The 21,440-nt window shown below is 43.0% G+C and overlaps 1 protein-coding gene across 19 annotated transcripts in view; it reads right to left on the bottom strand.

Annotated features, from left to right (window-relative positions):
• The window catches only part of Cadps (calcium dependent secretion activator), a 437,227-nt gene that overhangs the window by 94,870 nt on the left and 320,917 nt on the right, over positions 1–21,440 (bottom strand). For 5 of the 19 annotated variants that reach the window (XM_041663140.1, XM_041663126.1, XM_041663130.1 and 2 more), the window contains 5 exons: positions 11,590–11,696; positions 10,611–10,619; positions 6,611–6,631; positions 5,280–5,436; positions 3,960–4,101 (listed from right to left, as the gene is read on the bottom strand). In XM_041663140.1, coding sequence (XP_041519074.1) covers positions 3,960–4,101; positions 5,280–5,436; positions 6,611–6,631; positions 10,611–10,619; positions 11,590–11,696 — 436 coding nt within the window. The remainder of the gene's footprint in view (positions 1–3,959; positions 4,102–5,279; positions 5,437–6,610; positions 6,632–10,610; positions 10,620–11,589; positions 11,697–21,440) is intronic. The other 14 variants (XM_041663146.1, XM_041663142.1, XM_041663131.1 and 11 more) reach the window with 3 other exon arrangements.

Below are 21,440 nucleotides of genomic sequence, written 5' to 3'. Positions count from 1 at the left end.
GAGAGAATGTGGAGTTATGTGTGGACATGCACAATCATACTACCAAGAAGTCTAGCAATGGAAGCTTTGGTGTTACCAAAACCTTTGTTTCGTCCACGCGGACACCAAGTCTTGGGAGAGTCAACTGAAGAAGGCTCTTAATTTAGAGACATTGATGACTCACTGTGTTCTGGAAAGTTCCTGGCTCAGGACTGCTTTTAACAAATTTACTACGGCTATGATTATGAATGTGTTTCCACATGTGCCAGGCAATGCACCTGGAGGTCACAGAATGACTTCGTGGGAACTGGTTCTCTTTCTCCACCTCTCACGGGATCTGGCAGTCAAGCTTTCTAGGCTTCCACAGACCATGCCTTTTCCTTCTGAGTTGCTGAGCTTAGAGTCAGGAGTTCTAGACTCAGCAATACTTGTGTGTATGATAGCTGGCCACACACAAGCTGCTGAAGTGTCTCTTAGATACTGTTTGTTGCCATCAAATCTCCATCAGTTTGGGAAAGAGTGTTAGTTGAAGGGTATTTTTAATTTGTACATCTCAGACCCAGAGGAGGAACTTGTATTGTAAGTACCTGAAAATCAGGATTTATAGTCCTATTTATTTATTTTTGATTTTTTTGAGACAGGGCTTCTCTGTAGCTTTGGAGCCTGTCATGGAACTCACTCTTGTAGACCAGGCTGGCCTGGCACTCACAGAGATCCGCCTGCCTCTGCCTCCTGAGTGCTGGGATTAAAGGCGTGCGCCACCACCCAGCCTTCATAGTCCTTTCTAAGAAGCAGTATTTGCTTCTACTCTCCTAAGTCTCCCTAACCTGACACAGGAGATCATGAAGTCAAGGAAGGATTTTGCGCTCTCAGGAGAATCCAAGCAGTGACAGAGGTGTCATCCACACACTGAAAAGAATTTCTTGGTTCTCTGTTACTCTAGAAGAGGCCTCTATATGACATGTTAGGAATGAGCTCCCACAGCCAAGCGATGGTGGCGCACGCCTTTAATCCCAGCACTCGGGGGGAGGCAGAGGCAGGCGGATCTCTGGGAGTTCAAGGCCAGCCTGGTCTAGAAGAGCTAGTTCCAGGACAGGAACCAAAAAGCTACGGAGAAACCCTGTCTCGAAAATAAAAAAAATAAAAAAAAAAAAAAAGAATGAGCTTCCACTACCTAGCTGGGTGAGACATTGCCTACTTACATGCAGGGACCAAACCCCACATTCAGGGCTGCCAGAAGACCTGCAAACTACTTGGCTTACTCAGGTCAGTGGTCCTATGGCATGCCTAGATGGATGCTCGGAAAAGGGTTTTGGCTTGGGGGTCTACTGAACACTTGGGCCTGTCTTGAAAGACAGTCTTTGGCTGCAGCTGGAAGCTGTGCCATGGGATTCTCCACCAGTGCACAGAGAATAATGGAACAAGATACAGGCCTACTCGTCTCCCAGAGATGGAAAGCCACTTTTCAAGGTAAATGAACATGGGACTTAGCTACTTACATAGTCTACCAAATAATCTCTGTTCCAAATAGCCCAAATAATTGCCGTTTCATTTTTTTACAGGGCAATAGTTTGATACAAGGAAATACACAAGATGCTTACTAATTTTCATATATTTTCTTTTTATCTCTTTTATTCATTGTGTATGCGCATCTCTGCATATATGCTTGGGTACACATATATGAATATGTGTGCATGTGTGTGTTAGAGTCATGTGGCAGAAACAGAAACTGAGAAAACTAAAGCACTGGACAACCTAAATTTATCCAAGTCAGTTCTTAGTTGGGGTAGAAGCCTGATGATTTTTTTTTTTTTTTTTGCTTTTGGTTTTGGTTTTCAAGACAGGGTTTCTCTGTATAACAGCCCTGGCTGCCCTAGGACTCCCTTTGTAGACCAGGCTGGCCTCAAACTCAGAGAGATCTGCCTGTCTCTAACTCCGGAGTGCACCACCACAACCTGGCTCTGAAAGAGTTTTTGTTGTTGTGGATGAGGGCAGGCCCTCTGCAGGGGGTCGGGGAGCTCCTCACTAGTTCTCTTGCACTGTTAGAGGAGCAGGGAGCTAAGTCTCTCTCCCTGTAACCACGTCCCAGTCTACTTCTTATCCTCCCTGCCATGCTGCGCCTCAGAACTTCCATACAATATCTGTACTGTCTAACAATCCGTTCATGTGTGTGTGATTACAAGGAATATTAAGCTAGCTTATGTTTCACTTGGCCTTTTCAAATAGATCCACGTACTCTGAAAGGCATGTACTCTTTGATACGAACTGAATAAACCAGAAACTAACAATAACATGATTTGGACAGCCCAACATTTATTTCCTGCCCCCTCAGCTCCCGCCCACAGCCACATCCACCTATCTAGATTCCCAGGTATGGATTCATGACACTTACTCTTTTGAAAGTTTCAGACTTTTAGATTATGGATCCGTGAGTTCAACTTTATCAGTTAAAAAAAAAAAATCCTCAACAAAACATTCCCAGACTACGACTCCAATTGTGAAAGCGATTCTGATTCTATCTTTACTGCTGGTCGTTCTAAAGAACACTGAATGCTTCCAAAGGAATAGCAGTCATATGTTTGGCTTCTGAAGAAGCTAACAGATTATAAAATGACTTTAGTGACATTTTCACAGGAATTCATGACAAGTCTCAGACCCCCGGTAGGAACTTTTTAAAGAATCACTTTTAACGATGAGAAAACAAGTTCCTAGAAGTCAAACCCTTGCCTTCCCGCTAGGGTGAGGCCCCATATCCGAGGCTCTTTAGGAACCAATGGTGGTTATCATTTCCCTCCTCTGTGTGTTGGCAGTAGTACCTTCCACATTTAAACCCAACCAAGGAAATGCTATTTCAAGACCATTGCTATTTTCAAAACACGAATATCACTCATTTAAGCCTTTTCCTCTTCACGGCTTCTTTCCCAAAGCACAACGGCCTTGAATATTATGACCAGTAAATAAGTAGATACCACCCTCCCCCCCCCCCCCACGAACGTCTTACCCTCTTAAGGATCAAGTTTTAGACTCCCGAGTTAAAAGTCAACAGACCTAATACATTTCTTTGCTTTTAAACCAAGAGCTATGGGCTATTGACCTGCTTTTAGTTTGGGTAAATAAAAAGCAATCCTCTTGGGAATTAGCTATGGAAGGGGACAGGGGAAACTGTGTCAGTCAGGGTTGCCTAGAGATTTGATATTAGAGGGGGTTACTCTGTAAACCTGCTACAGAAAAGGATTCCATACTGAGAAAAAACTCCCATGAGTTCTTATCTGAGTTTCCTGAAAATGCTAGCACACACCCGTGTTTTGTTCCAGGTTGCTACGTCTCCCAGATGTAAAGGACTACAGATAATAAAATCATTTCTTAAAGAAAGGTGGGGAGGGGAAGAGCCCAAACAACTGGAGTCTAAAAGGGCAAAGGCAGTGCTGGGCTTTACCAGAGATTTTCGAACCGTATCACAAAGCCTCCATCTAGGCTGTCTTTTCCCAGGATATTTGGGACTAGTCCTTGGCAGTCGGCAGAGGAGGTACCGGCTCTACCAGACTCACTCAACAACTGAGACTGCTCAGCCGCTAACAACACACAGGATCCCCCATGATTTGTTCTGCAGGAAATGTAACCAATAAAAACTAGTATATTACGGTCAGTGCTTCCCTCCTCCTGGGGACCTTATGAAAAACACTGTGGGACATGGCATTTGGGTAAGATAAACAGGAAGAATAAATACCAGACCCATGGTTACATCCCTCACTTCTGTATCTTTTGTGACACCAAGTTTCCCATTCATAAAACACACTTCTCACATCTTCTCTCTGTCCCATTCAGGCAGGGAAGCCATGAGTACCGTACTAAGAAATGAAACAAAGCTTGCTCTCCATTCGTACTAACAATGATAATCCCATGACACCATCAATCCATCTTGTATGGCTCTGCAGCCATTTGTACCCAAATTCCGATGGTATTAAAAGAGGTTTCCTTACTTGACTGGTTCCCATGACTCCCGCTCAAAGCCCCTGTGGATGGATTGTGCAATTGAGGACTCCATCAGATCCACATATCTAACAACAAGTGGGGCAAACAGGTCCTGCAGGTGCTTGTGAAATTTTCCATTGCACAAATTATCTAGAACAGACAAGCAAAACCATTGTCAGCACCACAGTGCCTTTGTTCACGTACAGCGCACACAGAGAATATTGTCCTCTACATTGAACACCCTGCTGCTTAGGAAACTGGAAGAAACAGGAGCAGCATCGGAGCTCAGGCTTGAGTCTGGAGGAAGGGAAATGCGTCTCAAAGTCACGTGACTGTTTGTGCACTCTTATGAAAAGTAACACCCCACAGCATTGGTAAACGTTTCATTCTTACCCCTTTTCCCCTTCTTCCTCAAACTCCGGAAAAAAGGACTGACTGCTTTATGATGGCTGTCATTGCTGCAAGGCACTGAAGTGCTTGCCCTGTGAGCTTGCTAGAGGCACCTTTTTTCCTAGGAAGTAGCCTCTGATAAAAACTGAAGAGCATAAGGAGGTTAAGCTAACTAATTTGTTTGAGAGTAAATAAAACACAAGGAATGGATACCTTTTCTCACATAGCGTGTGGGTTTTTCTGATCAAAACAGGTAAGAGAACTGCTATCCACAGTTAAGCCTGTGTGTGTATGTGGCATGGTGTGTGTGTGTGTGTGTGTGTGTGGTCTTTGTATGTGTGTGGTATGTATGTGTATGCTGTGTGTGCTGTGTATGAGTGTGGTGTGCGCGTGTGATGTGTATGTGTGGGTGGTATTGTGTGTATATGTGTGTCTGGAGTGTGGTGTGCATGTGTATGGAGTATGTACGTGTGTGTATGTGTGTAGTGTGTGTGATGTGGTGTGTATATGGGTGAGTGGTATGTAGTATGCATTTGTGTGGTGTGTGAAGTGTGTGTAGTGTGGTGTTTGTGCTTCTGTGTGTAGTGTGGTGTCATATGGTGTGGTGTGTGTGTATGTATGTATTTGTTTGGTATGTATGTGTGCTGTGTATGTGTGTGGAGTGTGTATGTGTGGGTGGTGTTGTGTGCATATGTGTGGAGTGTGGTGTGTATGTATATGGAGTATGTACATGTGTGTGTATGTGTGTAGTGTGTGTGCTGTGGGTGTGTATGGGTGGTGTGGAGTATGCATTTGTGTGGGGTGTGTGTGTGTGTGTATAACAATAAAACAAGGAGGAGCTTTGTCTAACTCACAGTCTGTGTGGAATAAAGACATCTTAGAAACAAGTTTATCTGCACGCTAGTCAGGAAAAGCCAATGGTCCAGGATGATACATACAGTCTGTACGGAGAAAGTCATTCAGCAGCTGGAACAGTGGGAAACTGTCCCACGAGTCTGGGGGTTGCACCTCTAAGGCTGCATCCATGTCCACCGCAAAGAGTGACAGGAACGTCTCGGCATGCTCCACCATTAAGTCTGACCACCACGCAAAGGCCTTTGGAATGTGGCAGAGAAACAAAGAGAGGCGATAAGTATCTCTGTGGGATGAAGGTGTGTGTGCCAACCCTCACTGCTCAAGACTGGCTGTGCATCCAGCGGGGGGTGCTCATTTTATTGTAAAGAGAACAGCAGTTTGGATATGAGTGGGCCTCTCAGTGTCCAAGGCACTACCCTGTAGCAAGCCTTGCTCTTGACCTGGAGGTCAGAGGACACCACAGTAGGGCTGCCAGACGGGGAACTTCTGCTCAATTTACAATAACTCAGTAGGCTTGGGTCATGCTCTGTCATTGCTGCTGGCTGGTTCTTGCTCTAAGGTGTAGAAGTCGGGAGTTTCTTCACTGCGTTTATGGGTTTTCTGCTGGTCTAACTTGAAAATTCGCAATTATTATTCCATCACATTTCCATATCTGGGAATGAGTTGTCTGTGGTCTCATCCAAACCCAGGGATTCCTGTTTCCCTATGCACTGAAACATTACCTCTCTATCAGACTATGTGAAAGCAAACCATTATTAGAATTACTACATAACTATTGGATAAAAAAGTGTATCTCAGAAGGGAGCCTTTGTTTTCATTTCTGGTCTAGAAGAAGTATCAGGATTAACCTAGGAGAACACGGAATAAGGTTAGGATTTATTTTCGGGGCTTAGACACATATGTACATTGAAAACCAAAAAATATCAGTGAAGTAACTCATTTTCATGCACATGGGTCCTTGAAAATCATTGTGCAGGGTCTCAGGGGGTCACATTCGCATCAGCCTGGGCCCGATGTGAATGCACTTCAAAGGCATGCATGCATGTAGGCTAATCATTTCTGGCAGGGGGCATGCAGAATGAGTGGTGGTGTCAACAGGCCCTGATTCGCTGGTTTCAAAGAGAGCAGGAAAACAAACATTGCCAGCCTCTTTTTGTCCCCCACCTCCCCCACTCAGTGCCGTAAAGTATTCACACTGGAAACACTTTCCGGAGCATTCACCAAAAAAAAAAAGATGGGAAGGCATTTGGGAATATGAAATATGATAATGGAAGTAGTTCTCTACGTGGAAGGGTTTGTTCAATGGCCAAGCTCTTCTGTGATCTATTCCTTATTGGAGGGGTATTCTAACAGCCACTAGGAGGCAGAACAGAGGGGCCAGCTCTCTTCTTTCACGGGAGTCCACTTTACTTACTTCTCCTTTATCAACATGTGGCTGGTTTGCAAATTAAATGGAAAAAATCAAGTCATGTACGGTTCTTTAAGGATGGTTTGGCTGGAACTAGACCCCTGCTGTTTCCACTGTAATGTATAGTAAAACCCCACTGGTTCAGAGCATGCGAGGGGGACGCTGGTCTGTGAGCCAAAGGCTCAAACTCTTGGATTTTCTAAAAGGAGATGTTTTATGGCTTTTGAACACAGCCTGTAACTGGGCACTAAAGTAAGTGGCATTCGGGGGATCTCCAATGCTTAGCACAAGAAAGTATCAGAATGCTTACATTTCCCCCAATTTCTAAATAATTGTTGATAAACTGGCCCGTTAGTTAAAAAGACACGAGACTTAACTTTGTAGGGCCAAGGATGGAAAAAAGAATTGCATGCCTTCAACACGAAAAGACTTCACAATTTTCTTAGGGTGCTGATATTATGCTAAATATTTTACTTAGGGGAAATGAAAATAGCCATAGGTACAACTGAGTCATCAGAGATTCTGAGTGTTTGGGCTTGAAGAAGCTTTATTATAGCTTCACCAATTGGAGACGAGAGCCCTGGGACCGAGTCTAGCAGAGGAAGAAATCCCCCCCTCCCCCCACCAACAGAGTGTCTCAGCTGCCTGTCACTTTGGCAGACTGGGCATGCTGGAACTCGCTGGGGTCCTGGACACAGCCTGACCCTACAAAGAGTCGACTCTTCCCTCCACATTCAAGATATCTGTAAATCTCACAAGAGCACAGAGGATGCTGGCTGGCTCGCTGGTACTTATAGTTTAGTTGGTTGATCAATGTTCCATCTCCAGGGTATGGCCAAGAAGATAGGATGGAGATAATGTATTATGTTCCTGTGTACAACTTTGTTCTAAGATGACAGGGAAGACCAGATTGAACCAAAACCCAGTCAAATGCATGAAACTAAAAAGTTCTTAACCCATTTTCAAATAAGGTTCTTATGCTTTTAATTTTATAAACTTACAAACAAGAGACCACTAGGAACACAGTATCTCTCCTTTGTAGAGAACTGAGTCCTGGGCAATTTGTTACTGAGTAACTCTTAGTTTCTGCAACAATATTACATGGGCTGGATACATTGGGAGCCTACAAAAATACAGTGGTATCACTACGGGAGCTGGCACAGTGAATGAGGAGATTTTAAGTCAGGTGGCTGGGGAAGAAGTGAAAGCCAAGGTCTTTCTTTGTAGCACTTTGTAATTAAACTTGACTCTCTAAGAAGTAGGTAAAGAGTCAGGCTAGGACAGCAATAACTAAGGACTTAAGGGGTAATCCTAATCAAATGGACAGTCTGCACGGCTGGACTGAGAAAAAGCTAGACTTTATTTTAAGCCTGCTCTTACAGGTGAAGAACCACATTCGTACACCAAGTCACGTATGTTCACTGGCACCTAAAGTCTCAGTAAACCTTTTCTGTAAACCACATGGAGTTACACATCTGGATTGCAAATACTTACCCCATGCCCTTTATTACTCAAAGACAAAAGCTGTATGCTTCAGGGCATACAGTTCACTACACTGAACACACTACATGTTCCACACACAAACTAACATGTATATATGTACCCTTCTGTGCACCACAATACATATATACATATACATACGTATACATAGAGAGAGATTAGGAAGGGGGAGTACATGAAGATATAATTTGCGTGTCTGTGAGTAGGCCAGGTTCTGAGAAGAAAAATCTGTTGCATCTGAGAGCAAAATGTGGCAACGGCTTCCACATCCAGCGTGTGTGAAGAGTAAAGAAAGGATGCACCCTTGGCTGATAAGGTTTTCCCTTTTGGGACATTTACTATATTATGCTGGAACTTAAAATGGCTTTAGAGAAGATTGGGGGAGGGATTAAAAACTGACACTTAGATTTGTAAGGTATGCACAAATACTTTGGTCATATGTGGCTGGATTCACGTTTACAGTTTAGTGCTTTGTTATTATTGTTATTAGTGTAAAACCTTAGTGAGCACTTGGAGAGAGAGTGAGTTCTGGGAAAACAAATCTTCATCCGTCCAGAAAGGAAAACTCTGTACAATGCGCATATATATCAAATCGACCTTTTCCATTACACTTGATTCACCTGGCTATACTCCGGGATCCCCCGGGCAGCTTTTGTAAGTGACCAATGCTCTAGATTCCAGTCAGTGGGACTAAAGCCAGAAACAAGAATTCAAATTTCCGCAAGCTGCTTCAGGTATTCTTGTCTGTATATGGAAACTGAGAATGGGTGGGGTGCCTTCCAAGACCAGTCCACTCTTCCCTCTCCTTACCACACAGGCCTCCAGTTCTCAGGCATTCTGCACCTCTCACCTAGGTTTCATCTTTTATTGTATTTTATTTACTTTTTAATCAGCAGATATTTTGATTTCTTGGGAATTCTTTTCTTAATATAAGAAGAGTTAAACTTCGTAGAGTTTTTATCAGGTGCTGGGCACCATGTCTGATGCCTCAATGAATGTCACCTTCCATCTTACCAGCTGTCACGTGACTCAGCTAAGTAACTAGCGCCCCAGTCACATGATGAATAGCTGCAGCCAGAGCTAGATTCTACGCTCTAGCTGTTATATATGCCAGCCTTCACGGCCCAGGGAATTTTATTTCTCATTGTTCCTCAAGGAACACTAAGTTTCTTGGCTCAGGGCTCAGCAGATAGAAGTCCCATGGGTAGGTCTGATTAAGAAAGGAGATCTTGTGATGGGGAAAACAGCTGATTTTTGGGATATAATCCTGTTTGTTTACTAAAGTAGTTTTGATCTTCAGAACTTTAAATTATGCTGAGGGTTTTAATTTCAAAACACAGTGTTGAGAACAAGATTGAGGTTACCATATTTATTTGCCCTGCATGACTTCCAAATGTGCAAATGGACAGTTCTTATGATAGTGATTATTAAGATGATTGACACACATAAAAAAAACCTTTTTGGAAATGTAAAAAGAAGTATCTTCTTTGGAATGTGGGCTTAAAAAAACTTGTTTTTGTTTTGCAGTGCTGGGATATTAAGTTTTCTTTGGTGCCTCTTTGGTGCAGCCGAGGAACATATGGATTCTTTGTGATCTGGGAGTAGTCTTAGAAAGTGGCTTGGTTACCAATCAAGTATGTCTGCCATTTTCTTCTTCTGTTATTCACTTAAATACATGTGCCTGGGAGAAAACATCCTCTTCACATCCGGGGCTTCACAAACACGTAGACGTGGGCAAACCTTTACCACTCAACCCAGGAAAAGCAGCCCAGAGTCCCTCAAGTCCCTGGAGATATTTTGAAGACACCCAGACAGAAGAAACTTATCCTTGCTTGAACCCCCCAACCCCCGATCTAAAAAAATATAAAAATAAGTGGAAGAGAAAAAAAAAACTTAACCCAACTTCATTGAATGTGTCTGCAAGTTACTTTTAGGTTTGTATGACTGGGACCCCTTTTTCATCCTGGATGTGTCCATTGCTAAGTGCTGTATGGGTTAGTGACACCCATTCACGGGGTCTTCCCCTTGTACCGAGGGTCTGCCGGGAATGCAGGATTCTTCGACACTCTCTCTATATATAAATACTGTATATATGACTCACGTACAGACAGCTGTAGAGGAAGGTTAGTATCGCTCCACGGAGCTACTGACTACTAAGCTTGGAATTCTTCTTCTGTAATAAAGGTAAATACAGACGGACATAGGAAACTATGACAGGCCAGGGAGAGAATCAAGGCAGGTGGGAGGCGTGTGTCGGGATGTAACCGCAGTCCTCATACGTCTATCAATTGCTTCATGCACGCACAAGGGGTTCACCCCACATTTACCCTGCCGTGGGGGGGGGGCACCCATGTCACAAGCAGTCCACTGGAAGTTGCTGTTACATTCCTTGGGTCAGTGTTAGAAAAGCAGGAACACCAGGGAAATCCCATTAGAAGACATGGTACTAGAAGGGCATGCACAGAGCGTGGCGGCGGTGGCCCGTTCATTCAGTTCAACCACATACCTCTTTCCCCTGCCACGATCAGCCAAGAATGACCGGAACAGTAGAGAAACAGGGAGGAAATTTCAATATGCAATCAGCATTAATTGGGATTAGTTGAGTTTACAGTGTATGATAGATCAGTTTTCTCTTAGTCATAGGAAAGGTCATTTTAGGTCCCTGGGCAATCACTTTTACAGCCTGTCCTTCCCTCCCCTTTCTGTAAACAGGGATGTGGAAGAAGAGGGAGAATTAGTGTAATTTTAAAACCAGGTTACATGGAGAGAGGTGACTTTAAGTTCAAGTTTGGAATGGATTTTGGAGTGGAATCCTTAAGGTCCTCCCTGGAAGTGCTGGGGAGTTTACGTCCTTATAGGTTTGGCATGTAAATTGGTCTTGGGGGGTCCTTTGGTTTATAATTCAAAGTCATTTTAATAGCGGTTTGTAAAAACACAATGAAGGAAGCTCTGCTTCTCTGGGTCTGCATCACGGAAGCGACAAACCAAACAACGTGGACTTATTGTTTCTGTCACTGTGCTCAGTGACCCGGGCATTCTAACGTTAAAAATGGAAAAGTACTATACGAGGAGAGTATTATACAGAGAAAAACTCAAAAAAAAAAAAAAAGAAGAAGAAAAAGAAAATGACCTGTGGTCTACACACCAAAGAACCAATCGAAACAACAGTGCTCGCAACAAAAACAACCATGAAAGACCAAAAAGTGTTCTTCGTGTGTGGAAAATGGATCTGTGTATGCCGGGTGCCACCGGCCCGTAGGGTTACACTCACCTCAGTCCTGGGTTCAGAGAAACATCTGAAAACTTAGGCTGACAGGCACACCATTTACTACCTCTCCGTCATTCAGACAACCATCTAAAGAGGCCTCCTTCCAAAGCTTCTACCTTTGCTCCGTTCAGGAGCCCAGTTAAAAGGAAAGGGAAGTTAATGGCGGTGGGAGGAGTCAGTGCTGGAACCTCAGCTAGGGGACACCAGGCCAGCTCACCTCTGCGTGATGTTCGTCGTTTTGTTGAAGCACTTCAATGACTAGTTCAGCAAGACGGATTGTGTCTTCGAGCTTTTTGGCAGGAGTGATTAAGCGGCCTACATTTTCTGGAGTATAAGAATTTGTGGTAAGATTCAACAAAAGCAGCAGGCTAGTTTTGTGGCCAACAGAACTAGTGGGTGAGAAATTCTGAATGGTTATCAATTTATTTATTTATTTCTTTTAAAAAAAGTTTCATGCAAATGTTGAATGAGCAAACCAGAAAGCCACCTTGTTGTCATAATGACACACTCAGCAAAGCAGTGCTCCAGCTTCCGGGTTGCAGACGAAGCTAAATGACGTCTAGGACAGCCCGTGTCAATTCAGTGACATCTGTACAGACATTCTTTAAAGACAGCATACATGAACTACCTCCTCTCTCTCTCTACACTGCTCTGCCTACCATCGAGGGGCAACAGATTGCAGGTTTGGTGTTGATTGGTGCTGTGTTTGTTCCATAGGGCCGCGCTGACTTTCACTGCAGGTCTGCGGATTGACTGGGTACTGCATTGTGCATGTTGGAAATGAACATTCCAAGGCCTCTGTGCTTCTATTCACCCAGGGAAAAGATGGAAAGCAAAACTAACCATTTCTGAGTGCTTATAAAGAAGGCAGGACAGAATTACTAAAAGAGTATTGGGGACAGGCTGGTGCTGGTGGTGCGTGTCCATGGTTGGTATAACCAATATTCTAACAGGGAAGTTGCAACGATGTATTCACTTTGCCTTTTTTTTTATAGTTGATTGTGAGTTCACAGAATAGTTTTCCACAAGCTCAAACAGGAAGGGAACTCTTTCTTGCTTTAGCTGCATCCTGCTCAGAGCTGAGCCCATGCTGGGTACAGCGCCATCTCTTTGCTGAATCTGCTGAGTCTGGATGTCAGAATATGCCTTCTTAAATAAAGTTTCTTTGCACTCTTTTCTCCCCTTTTGTGGTACTGGGGGCTGAACCCTGGGCCTTACACATGCTAGGCAACTTTCCTGCTATTGAATTACATCCTTAGTGCTAAGTAGAATTTCTTAATACTTTCTACAAACTTGTTTTTAGAGTGGGTGTATTTAAATATAAGGCTAAGAAATGGCTAATGAAATAAGATAGGCATTTCTTAGGTGGCACACATCATTAATATTTAGAATTTAAGAATGGAAAACAAACTCAGTAAAACACCATTCAAAAGGAAATGTTTTATCCACTGGGAGTTAGGACGGCAAACTGGACAAAACAAGATGATCAGATTTGAAAGTTTCAGTTCAACTAGTTAATTGTAGGTGTGGAGATGAGCTTTCTGCATGTGGCCAATAGAATCATCTCTCTCTCTCTACTATAGCCAAGTGGAAAGCTGGCTGGAACTAGCTAGAGCTTTGGAGGTGGGAGTTCTGGGAACGTTAGTTTGCAGCTAGGGAAAGGACAGCCGACACCCAGTCAACAGATTAGGGAGGTTAGGGTGACAGCTTACAGCCTGGTCTAGGGCAAATATACTTGAAGAAAAAAAATGAGAGGCAAGATTGACTTCTGTATTTGGGGATACCTGACCTATCTGTAATTTTTCTTAGTAGACAATCAGAATTTCATTAATAGACTTTCAGGCGTTTCTACAAACATACTGTGTATATATGTTTGGGTAATATGTGTAGAGTGAGACACTTGCATTTTGATGGCAAATATGTGCAGGTGGCTTTTTATTAGCTTACAATCACATTTACACATCAATTTGCAAGCCCCTCAGCCTATGCTTATTACCCATTCAACACATATATCCACATACATACATCACATATGTACACACATTTTTCGATAACCAGACAAGCCTGCATGTTATACAGATCTGCAGGAAATCCCACTTGGACCACATCTTTGAAATCTCTCACTTCCGAAACAGAGAGCATTGTTCTTTTGGATGGGACACTCGGCAAATCTAGGGGAATTCTGGTTGTACACGACATTGGAGGCAGAAATCAAATAATTCCCACCAGTGTTTTTATCATTCGCATTTACCTAAAAGGTACATTTTTTTTTACACTTTGAGAAATACAAGATGCTTAAGCGAGGACTGCCTGAAGATTTGCTTTATTTTTTTAATGCAAGACTTTTATATTGACTACATTAAACGGCAATAGATACACATATATGTACATGTGCATGCAGTCATTCTTTGTGTGTGTACATGTACACAGGTATGTGTATGCCTGATGTGTATTATATATACAGACAGTATGTTTAATAAAACCTTATGCAATTTGGCTCGGACATGCAACCACCGAGGTAAGTGGGTTAGGAGCCTTTAATCTAGAATACTTGACTGCCAATTAACCCACGCAGCCTGACTTGCATTTATTGTGAATTAGTTGTGACTCCATTATCTGTAGCTTAAGACACTTTCTGGAGACACGGATACAGTTCTTCTAGTCATTTGAACAACTGATTTGCTAACTACACGGCAAAAACTCTACTAGGCATGGATGCTGTCAGATGTTGTCTTTAAAGAAAACACTGCGTGAAAACCTTCAGCAACCCCAGTGGCCAAGGAGTTTGTGTTTAGAAGTGAGTCTGGTCCTTGGCCACTTCTGTTGTCACGAAACATCCTGTGACAATTCCTACCCGACCCAGTTTCGCAGTAGCTGGAGCACTGGTGGAAAGAACTGAAAATACAGTATACTCAGGAAACATTTCATACAACGGAATCGAAGCTCATAACAGAGAAAAAAAAAAACCGTCATGCAGAATGTTATGCAACACTGATGTTATTTTGTGCTGACATTGAGATTTGAAAATGTTGCATATGTCAGACAGAGCTAGACAAAAAAAAAATGTGGACATTTGGGAATAAATGCTCTCTTCCAAGTATCTCAAAACCTACAACATCACACTTGAGAGCCCGAGCCTCAGCTTAGTGTTCCAAACTGAAACAGGATTTCAAGAGTGAACAGAAAAGCCAACTAGACTAGAAAGTTGCCGGGAGACAGAACAATAGAAGTTTACAGTACTTGGTATTGGCTTAGGCATGCCTTTGAGCCTCTGAGAGAACATTCTGTTCTGCAAGCGCATGAGTAAAAGATGAGGCTCAGGAACTGGCTGGGCAGCTGTTCAGGTAAGTGGAGAGAGACAAAAAAAAAAAAAAAAAAAAAAAAAAAGCAAAGAGACAAAGTGACTTTCACAGAGAGTGACAAGTGAGACAACGAACTCTGAAAAGAACAAATCAAGCAGCAAAGGCCACCAACAGCAATGGGAGACGCTGCTTCCTCCGCATCACCTCAGTGTCCTGGAGGTGTGACAGGATCTGACAAGGACTCTTACCAGCATCTCAGTACCACCCCTACCCAGACACTCAGAGGTTGAATGCAAACACCGGATTCTCCAGCGAGATGGGAAAACATGAATGACAGTCGCTGCATCATGGCCCAGAAGATGTCCTTTTCGCATTGTGAACAACACTCACAAAGTCATGAACCAACTCTCCCCTTCACACAACCAGAGACAGAGTGCGGGGCACGGGTTGTTGGCAATGTGGATTCTCATCCTTCATTGGCTACTCACTTTTTAACTAATTTTGCAACCTCTGTGATTGTGTTTCTTCTCATACGGAAGACACAGAATTAAGAATGCCCCCCCCCCCTGTATATCTGACAGGGTTGCTGACAGGAACAAATCAAACAAGGCATGAGGTAGATCTCCCTCAAGTCTGAAGTGCCTACAAACGGTCATTGTTAACCTCCACAATGTGAGGACAGACCGAAGTGAATTGCTTTGCAAAAGCAGATAAAAGGCCGCTATTAGTTCAAGTGAGCTAGGGAATATTCGTGCTCCCTTTGTGGAATTTCAACACGGGAAAATCTGTCATTTGGGGGGCAAATGTGTGGTATCTGATTGTTTCCAGCTCATTTAATTATTTTCAATTTGGAATTCTCGTGGCTTTTATATTGTGGGTTGAATCATATATAAAAACTTGCCAGCTTATCGAATATGTTACTCGCTATTCCAAATGTTAGAAGACTGTAATCAGCACTTGACCCATCTGTCATGTGGTTTACAATATCAGCTCTGCAAACATCCTGCGACAATAGTCTCTTTTTCCACACAAGCACAGAGCACCGCAGCATCCACAATTCTCTCTTTAACGAGTGTCTCCTTCACCGTGGACCTGCTCCTTTCGAATAGGTATGGACCAGCAAGTGATCTGTGCAGAGAGGGGGGCACAACCCTTCACCAACTTTTCTTCCGGTTTTGCCTGAGTTTTCAACTGGGGAAATAAATTTTACCAAGGTATAGAGGAATGATATCCTGGCGACATCAGTAAAGAAAAGGAGAAGGTCACCGCACTCTGGCAAAGCTGCCTACTGAAAGCAAGACTTGTGCGGTCCTGAGCTTGTCTTGTTTTGACTGCCTCAGTGTTTTGAGCATACAAGTAAAAATAATCTTTATCACTTTCTCTTGTTTTAATTTCTCCAGGGCAGATTGTGTGTCCACAGAATTTGTACAAATCATTTTTAAATGATAGCTATCTAAAGGGAAGCTGGTCCTTTCGTTATTTTAAAGAAGCACTTGGCTAACAGCATTTTATAACAAAGAGGACCTCTCCATCACACACCCACATGGCTCTTGTCATGAATATTTACTACCACAGTGTGTAATTCTCAAGGAAACTCCTTGCTCGTCTGTGTCTAGGTAACTGACTTTGTGTATCAGAATGCGGGATCTGGGGCTCAGTATGGCATGGAACAGTTGGGGGTTGATCAATAACCCGTGAGGCATCAGACACATGTTTTAGCTCAATGAGTCCTGGGGAAGAACTCATAAATGGATTTCCTCCTGCCAACTGTCTGTCCCGAATTCTTACAGTAAGGTTTGCCACCACAGAAAAACAAACTCCCTATTTTTTTTTTCCTCACAGAGCAAAACAAAAATACCATACCTTGGTTTCCAACTTCATTTACCCAATTACCATTGCTCATGTTTACACAATTAATTCCACTTGGCTTCCAGAAAGAGAGTTAAATGTGACTGCAGAAAAAAAAAAAAAAGAAAAAAATAGAGAGAGAGAGAGAATTCCTCTGCATGCATAGCTAAAGCCAAAAGCCAAGGAAGAGAAGCATCCAGGAGCGAGAGACACTCCAATTAGCCCTGAAATAACCTGACCATCTCTGGTTCCAGCAAGCGAACTGCCAGCCTTTGCAATATCATATGAGGGGTAGACATGACGGATGGAAAACCCACGAAGTACCAAGTTCCAGCCATTGATGTGTGGAGGAAGATACCAGAGTTGTAGCATGCTCTACTGGAAACACTAGCCTGCAGATAGTTGCTATGATTGGAGGAGTGGAGAGGAGATGAAAGTCATTAATCAGACATACTATGTTTTGCAAGGTACTCTGCATCCTTGTAATAATGGGTACACAAACTAAAGACTTCGGGGCCCAAAAACACTATTTCTGTAGTGTGACTGCCTATCATGAAACTCCCTTAATCCTCCTCACAAGAGTCCGTCTTTTAACTGCTATGTTAGCAAAGACTGATAGGTGAACCATGAATCATTTTCTCTGTTCTTTCATTGGTGCCCTCTTTGTCTTTATCCCATAAGGACTACATGGCTTGGCCTCTGTATTCTCTCTCTAAGAGAATGAGTTTATTTTCCTCCTGCACCAGATCCCGTGCCCACACTCTAACCAAAGGATGGACATGCACCTCGGCTCTCACTATTTCTATTTTAGCTCTGGGTGAAGCCTTTGAGCAGGCCTTCAGGCCAACAAGGGTGATGTTAATATAACTTCTATAGAGCAAGCATCTGAACTTGTTATGCTGTTCAGACATAAAAACCTCCAAGATATCACTTCATTGAGAAGTATGCCATCACATGCCCCAGCAACATAAAGCCTTCATAACCAAGGCCTTCCTCCTTGAACACAGCCCTCCCGGTGTAGCCATGACCTTGAATAAGGGTCATTTACATGGACACGTCCTTTTCTTTCTAGACTTCTGGATTTCCAGAGCCTATAGCGTGGCCTGGTACAGGACAGATCCTTAGATAATGGTGGGAAGAATTGATCAGCAGATCCTGCCCTATGCACTGCTTTCAAGGAGAAATGCATATTGTGGTTTTTCAGTGCACCTGGAAACTATACAGCAAATTGGCCTGCCTCCCAAAGGCAGGTCATTTAGCTAATTTACTAATCTGAAATTCCTGGGAGCAAAAAATGTAGCTGGAACTATAAACCAGAGAGTAATCTCAGGCATTTTGATGCAGCTAAAAAGATTTTAACGGCTGAAGAGATGGCTCGGTAAGTAAGAGCACTGACTGCTCTTCTAGAGGTCAAGAGTTCGGTTCCCAGCAACCATATGGTGGCTCACAACTATCCATAATGAGATCTGGTGCCCTCTTCTGGCCTGCAGGCAGACATGCAGGTTGAATACTGTATGCATAAAAAAATAAATAAAATCTTAAAAAAAAAAAAGAATTTAAGCCGGGCGGTAGTGGTGTACAACTTTAATCCCACCACCTGGGAGGCAGAAAGAGGCAGGTGAATCTCAGTGAGTTTGAGGCCAGATTGGTCTACAGAGAAAGTGTCAGGACAGCCAGGATTGTTAAACAGAGAAACTCTGTCTTGAAAAAAAAAAAACAAACAGAAGAATTTAAGATAGTTAAATTTAAATTTAGTTATATCCCAAGGGAAGAAATACTGCTTTAGTGATACAGATTTTTTTAAACCCAAGTCAGGCTTTGTTGTCATGTCATGTTGCACCTCAGAAAAAATGAGCTTAGTTCTGGAAGAAGATGCCTATTGTCCTTGTACATGTAATAAATTTCTTAAGGAATGGCTTCTCCTCCATTCCATGTGTCCTTGCTGGGAAAATCAAATAAGAGAGCCCACAGAGCAGTTCCGTGAGTCTACCATGAGAGACCATTATAGCTATTATGGCCTGCAGATGACCATGTGACTGGCCCAAGATGAGCCCTCGATAGTCACTTCTGAATGTCCCTACAGATGGCTGGAGAGGAGAGCTGTGTCTTCTATGGTCAGCAGCTAGGCTAAAAGTCTTGGGCTACTTGCTACTATGTGTGGCCATGTCTCTCTTCAGAGCCGTACACCACCACGGCTCACATGAAAACATTCTATCAGCAGTTAGAGATAGGAACATATACTCCATCTCTTCATCCCTGAGGCCATTTCCTTCAAAGTTTTCCCAGCTACACTAGGAAAAAAAAAACAGTTCTTTTTTTTTTTGCTTCTTATTTCTGTTTTTAAAAATAGTTATTTGCTCTAGGAAGAACGTGGATTTAGTGATACTGTTAAGGACCTGTTAAGACTTCCTTAGCATCCACGTACATAGTTACAACCTTCTTGGGGGGCAGCATCTTGGAGAATGGGAGAGGGGAGACAGTTAACAGATGAAATACTGTAAAAAAGCCAGAAAACATTCCAGTCAGTTTTTGGGGTCTATGACGTCCTCTCTGGTGCTCACCCTGTCTCTGTGGTGTAGCCAGCTCTGTGGTGTGGCCTACAAGCTCCTGTAGAGCTATAATCTTGCAGCATCTTGAATCTCTTCTTTACCATAGTCATTAGACTGCAAATTGCTTGATCTGCTCCCATGTTCTTTACATTTGTGCTAGTTTTCTTGAGGGTGGAGACCATCGTTACCATGGCTTATTGCACAGTCGCCTGGTACTTGGCATAGCTACTGGCACTTTAAGGGTATCTGACAGAATTGAGAATCATGATTCGGGTTGATTCTAGACTAGATTACAATGTCTTATGTAGGAAATGAAGACTACTTCCTAGATCAGTAGCCAGAGCTTCACTAGGGAGCTGGGTAGAAATGCGGAATCCTAGGCCCTGCCACACTCCCTCAGTCAGGATCACATTTCAATGATAATCTGAAAAGCTTGAGCTGAGGGCTTAGAAGGACTCCTGTTGAAGTTTGGACCCTGCACCTAACCAACTGTTTAGTTCTCAGCATGTTTGCCAACAACTTTCTGCTTTAAGATTTCTATGAGCAGAACTAGAGGGACGGCTCAGCCATCAAAGTCTAAAGCTCACAATCGGGAAGATTTCCCTGAAGAGAGGACCAGTTTCCTACCTCATTTAGTACACAGAGCACATTTAATGCCTCAGAAATTTGGACCCATATTACATTTAGTGGTATGTCACCAGTTGACCGACATCATTATGTTCTTCAAAGTAAATTAATGGTATACCTCATGATCAAGCCTAATTTTAGATTTGATAAAACACTGCAATAAAGCACTGATCTCCTAGAATTCTTGTGAGAACTAAGTAAGATATGGAGGCAGCCACTTAGCATGTTTTAAACTCTCTGAACAACTGTTAACATCTGTAGTAGCATATTTTTTTTCTGGTAGAAAAGATATGGCTTTATGGTCATTGCATATGTCTATGACATACTTCAGTACATCCTCTCTTCCTACGAAATCCCTCTTGCTAACAGTCTGGGGAAGAAATGTGTTTCTCCTTGTTCCCCTCACTGTTTGTATGGTAGAAAAGGAGTGCTGCTCACAGAATAATTGGGACTTAGAAACTGGTTTATCTAGGCATCATTTAGACAAAACAGATGGAAAGAAAGAGAGAGATTTAACTCTTGATGCATAAGATACGAAGCAAGAGTGCTCGTCATTCTAGAACAGCCCGGATGCTTGAGCAATAGGATTCACCTAACAGGTTCCTTGCGGGAGACTGCAGGGTCATTGAGTTTGTGCAGTGCTGGGCTGAGAATGGGATCTTGATTGTCTCTGTCTATTTCAACAGTCTCTAGACTAGTGGGAAATGAAACTGGGTATTGCAGAAGGCATGGAATCCACAGCACAGACTGTGGAAGCCCTTATGGGAAGTGTGCGTGTGTGTGTGTGTGTGTGTGCATGTGCCCATGTGCATATATGCCTGCATGCGTGTGTGTATGTGTGCACATGAAGGGACTACAAATCAACCTTAGATGTCATTCCTCTGGTCTTTGCCACCTCGATTTCTTGGGACAGGTTTTCTCGCTCGCTTGCAATTCATTGAGGAGATGAGGCTGGTCAGCAAGACCCAGAGATCTCAGTGTCTCCACATCTCCACTGCTGGGATTATAAGCACATGTTGCCAGGCACAGCTTTTTAAATGGATGCTAGGGAATTTGAACCAGGTTCTTGAATGTATGTGCATAGCAAGCACTATTTCCCCAGGTAACTTCTCTGGATTTGACTTGCTCTTGAAGGCTCTGTCAACTGGAGAGAAAAAATCACCACAAACACTGCTGGAAGAATTCACAATGTAAAAATATGGGCAACTATCTGACCCTGGATGGGACTGGTCTATTATTTTTGTGTTCTTCCTATAGTAAAAAGCTATAGGTATCTTTGATCTTCAATCACTGAATGGGTACCGTCCAAATATCTACCATTTTTGTGGTCTGCAAGGTAAAAGGAGACAAAAACATAGCACTTGCATTTAGTCAGACCAGAGGTGAAGTAGTGCTCGAGAAAGTCACTTTCCCTCCTGAAACAGAGCTTCCTCAACTAAGATGAGACAATAGTAAAGCCATGTTTGTGAGTTTAAGGTAAAGATCCAGTTGGATCATTCAAATAGAGTTCTCAGCATAGTGTCTAGGTCAAGGTAGGGTATTTGCCCTCTGCCCATCCATCTCCTTACCATTCAGCCATGCACCTATCGAGCTATTTATGTCCCTTCCTTTCTCCCTCCATCCATTTCTTCATTTCTCCCTCTCTTCTTTCCTTCCCTCTCCTTTCTTCCTGTCTATGTCTGTCTCCTTCCTTCCTTCCTTCCTTCCTTCCTTCCTTCCTTTCTTCCCTCCCACTTTCCTAT

This window comes from Microtus oregoni, unplaced genomic scaffold (assembly GCF_018167655.1).
Source record: "Microtus oregoni isolate MIOR12 unplaced genomic scaffold, Mior012 000013F_ref0000133, whole genome shotgun sequence".
NCBI classification, from domain to species: Eukaryota; Metazoa; Chordata; class Mammalia; order Rodentia; family Cricetidae; genus Microtus; species Microtus oregoni.
The sequence above is the reverse complement of the archived record's forward strand: the minus strand, read 5'-3'. Positions and strand labels throughout refer to the sequence as shown.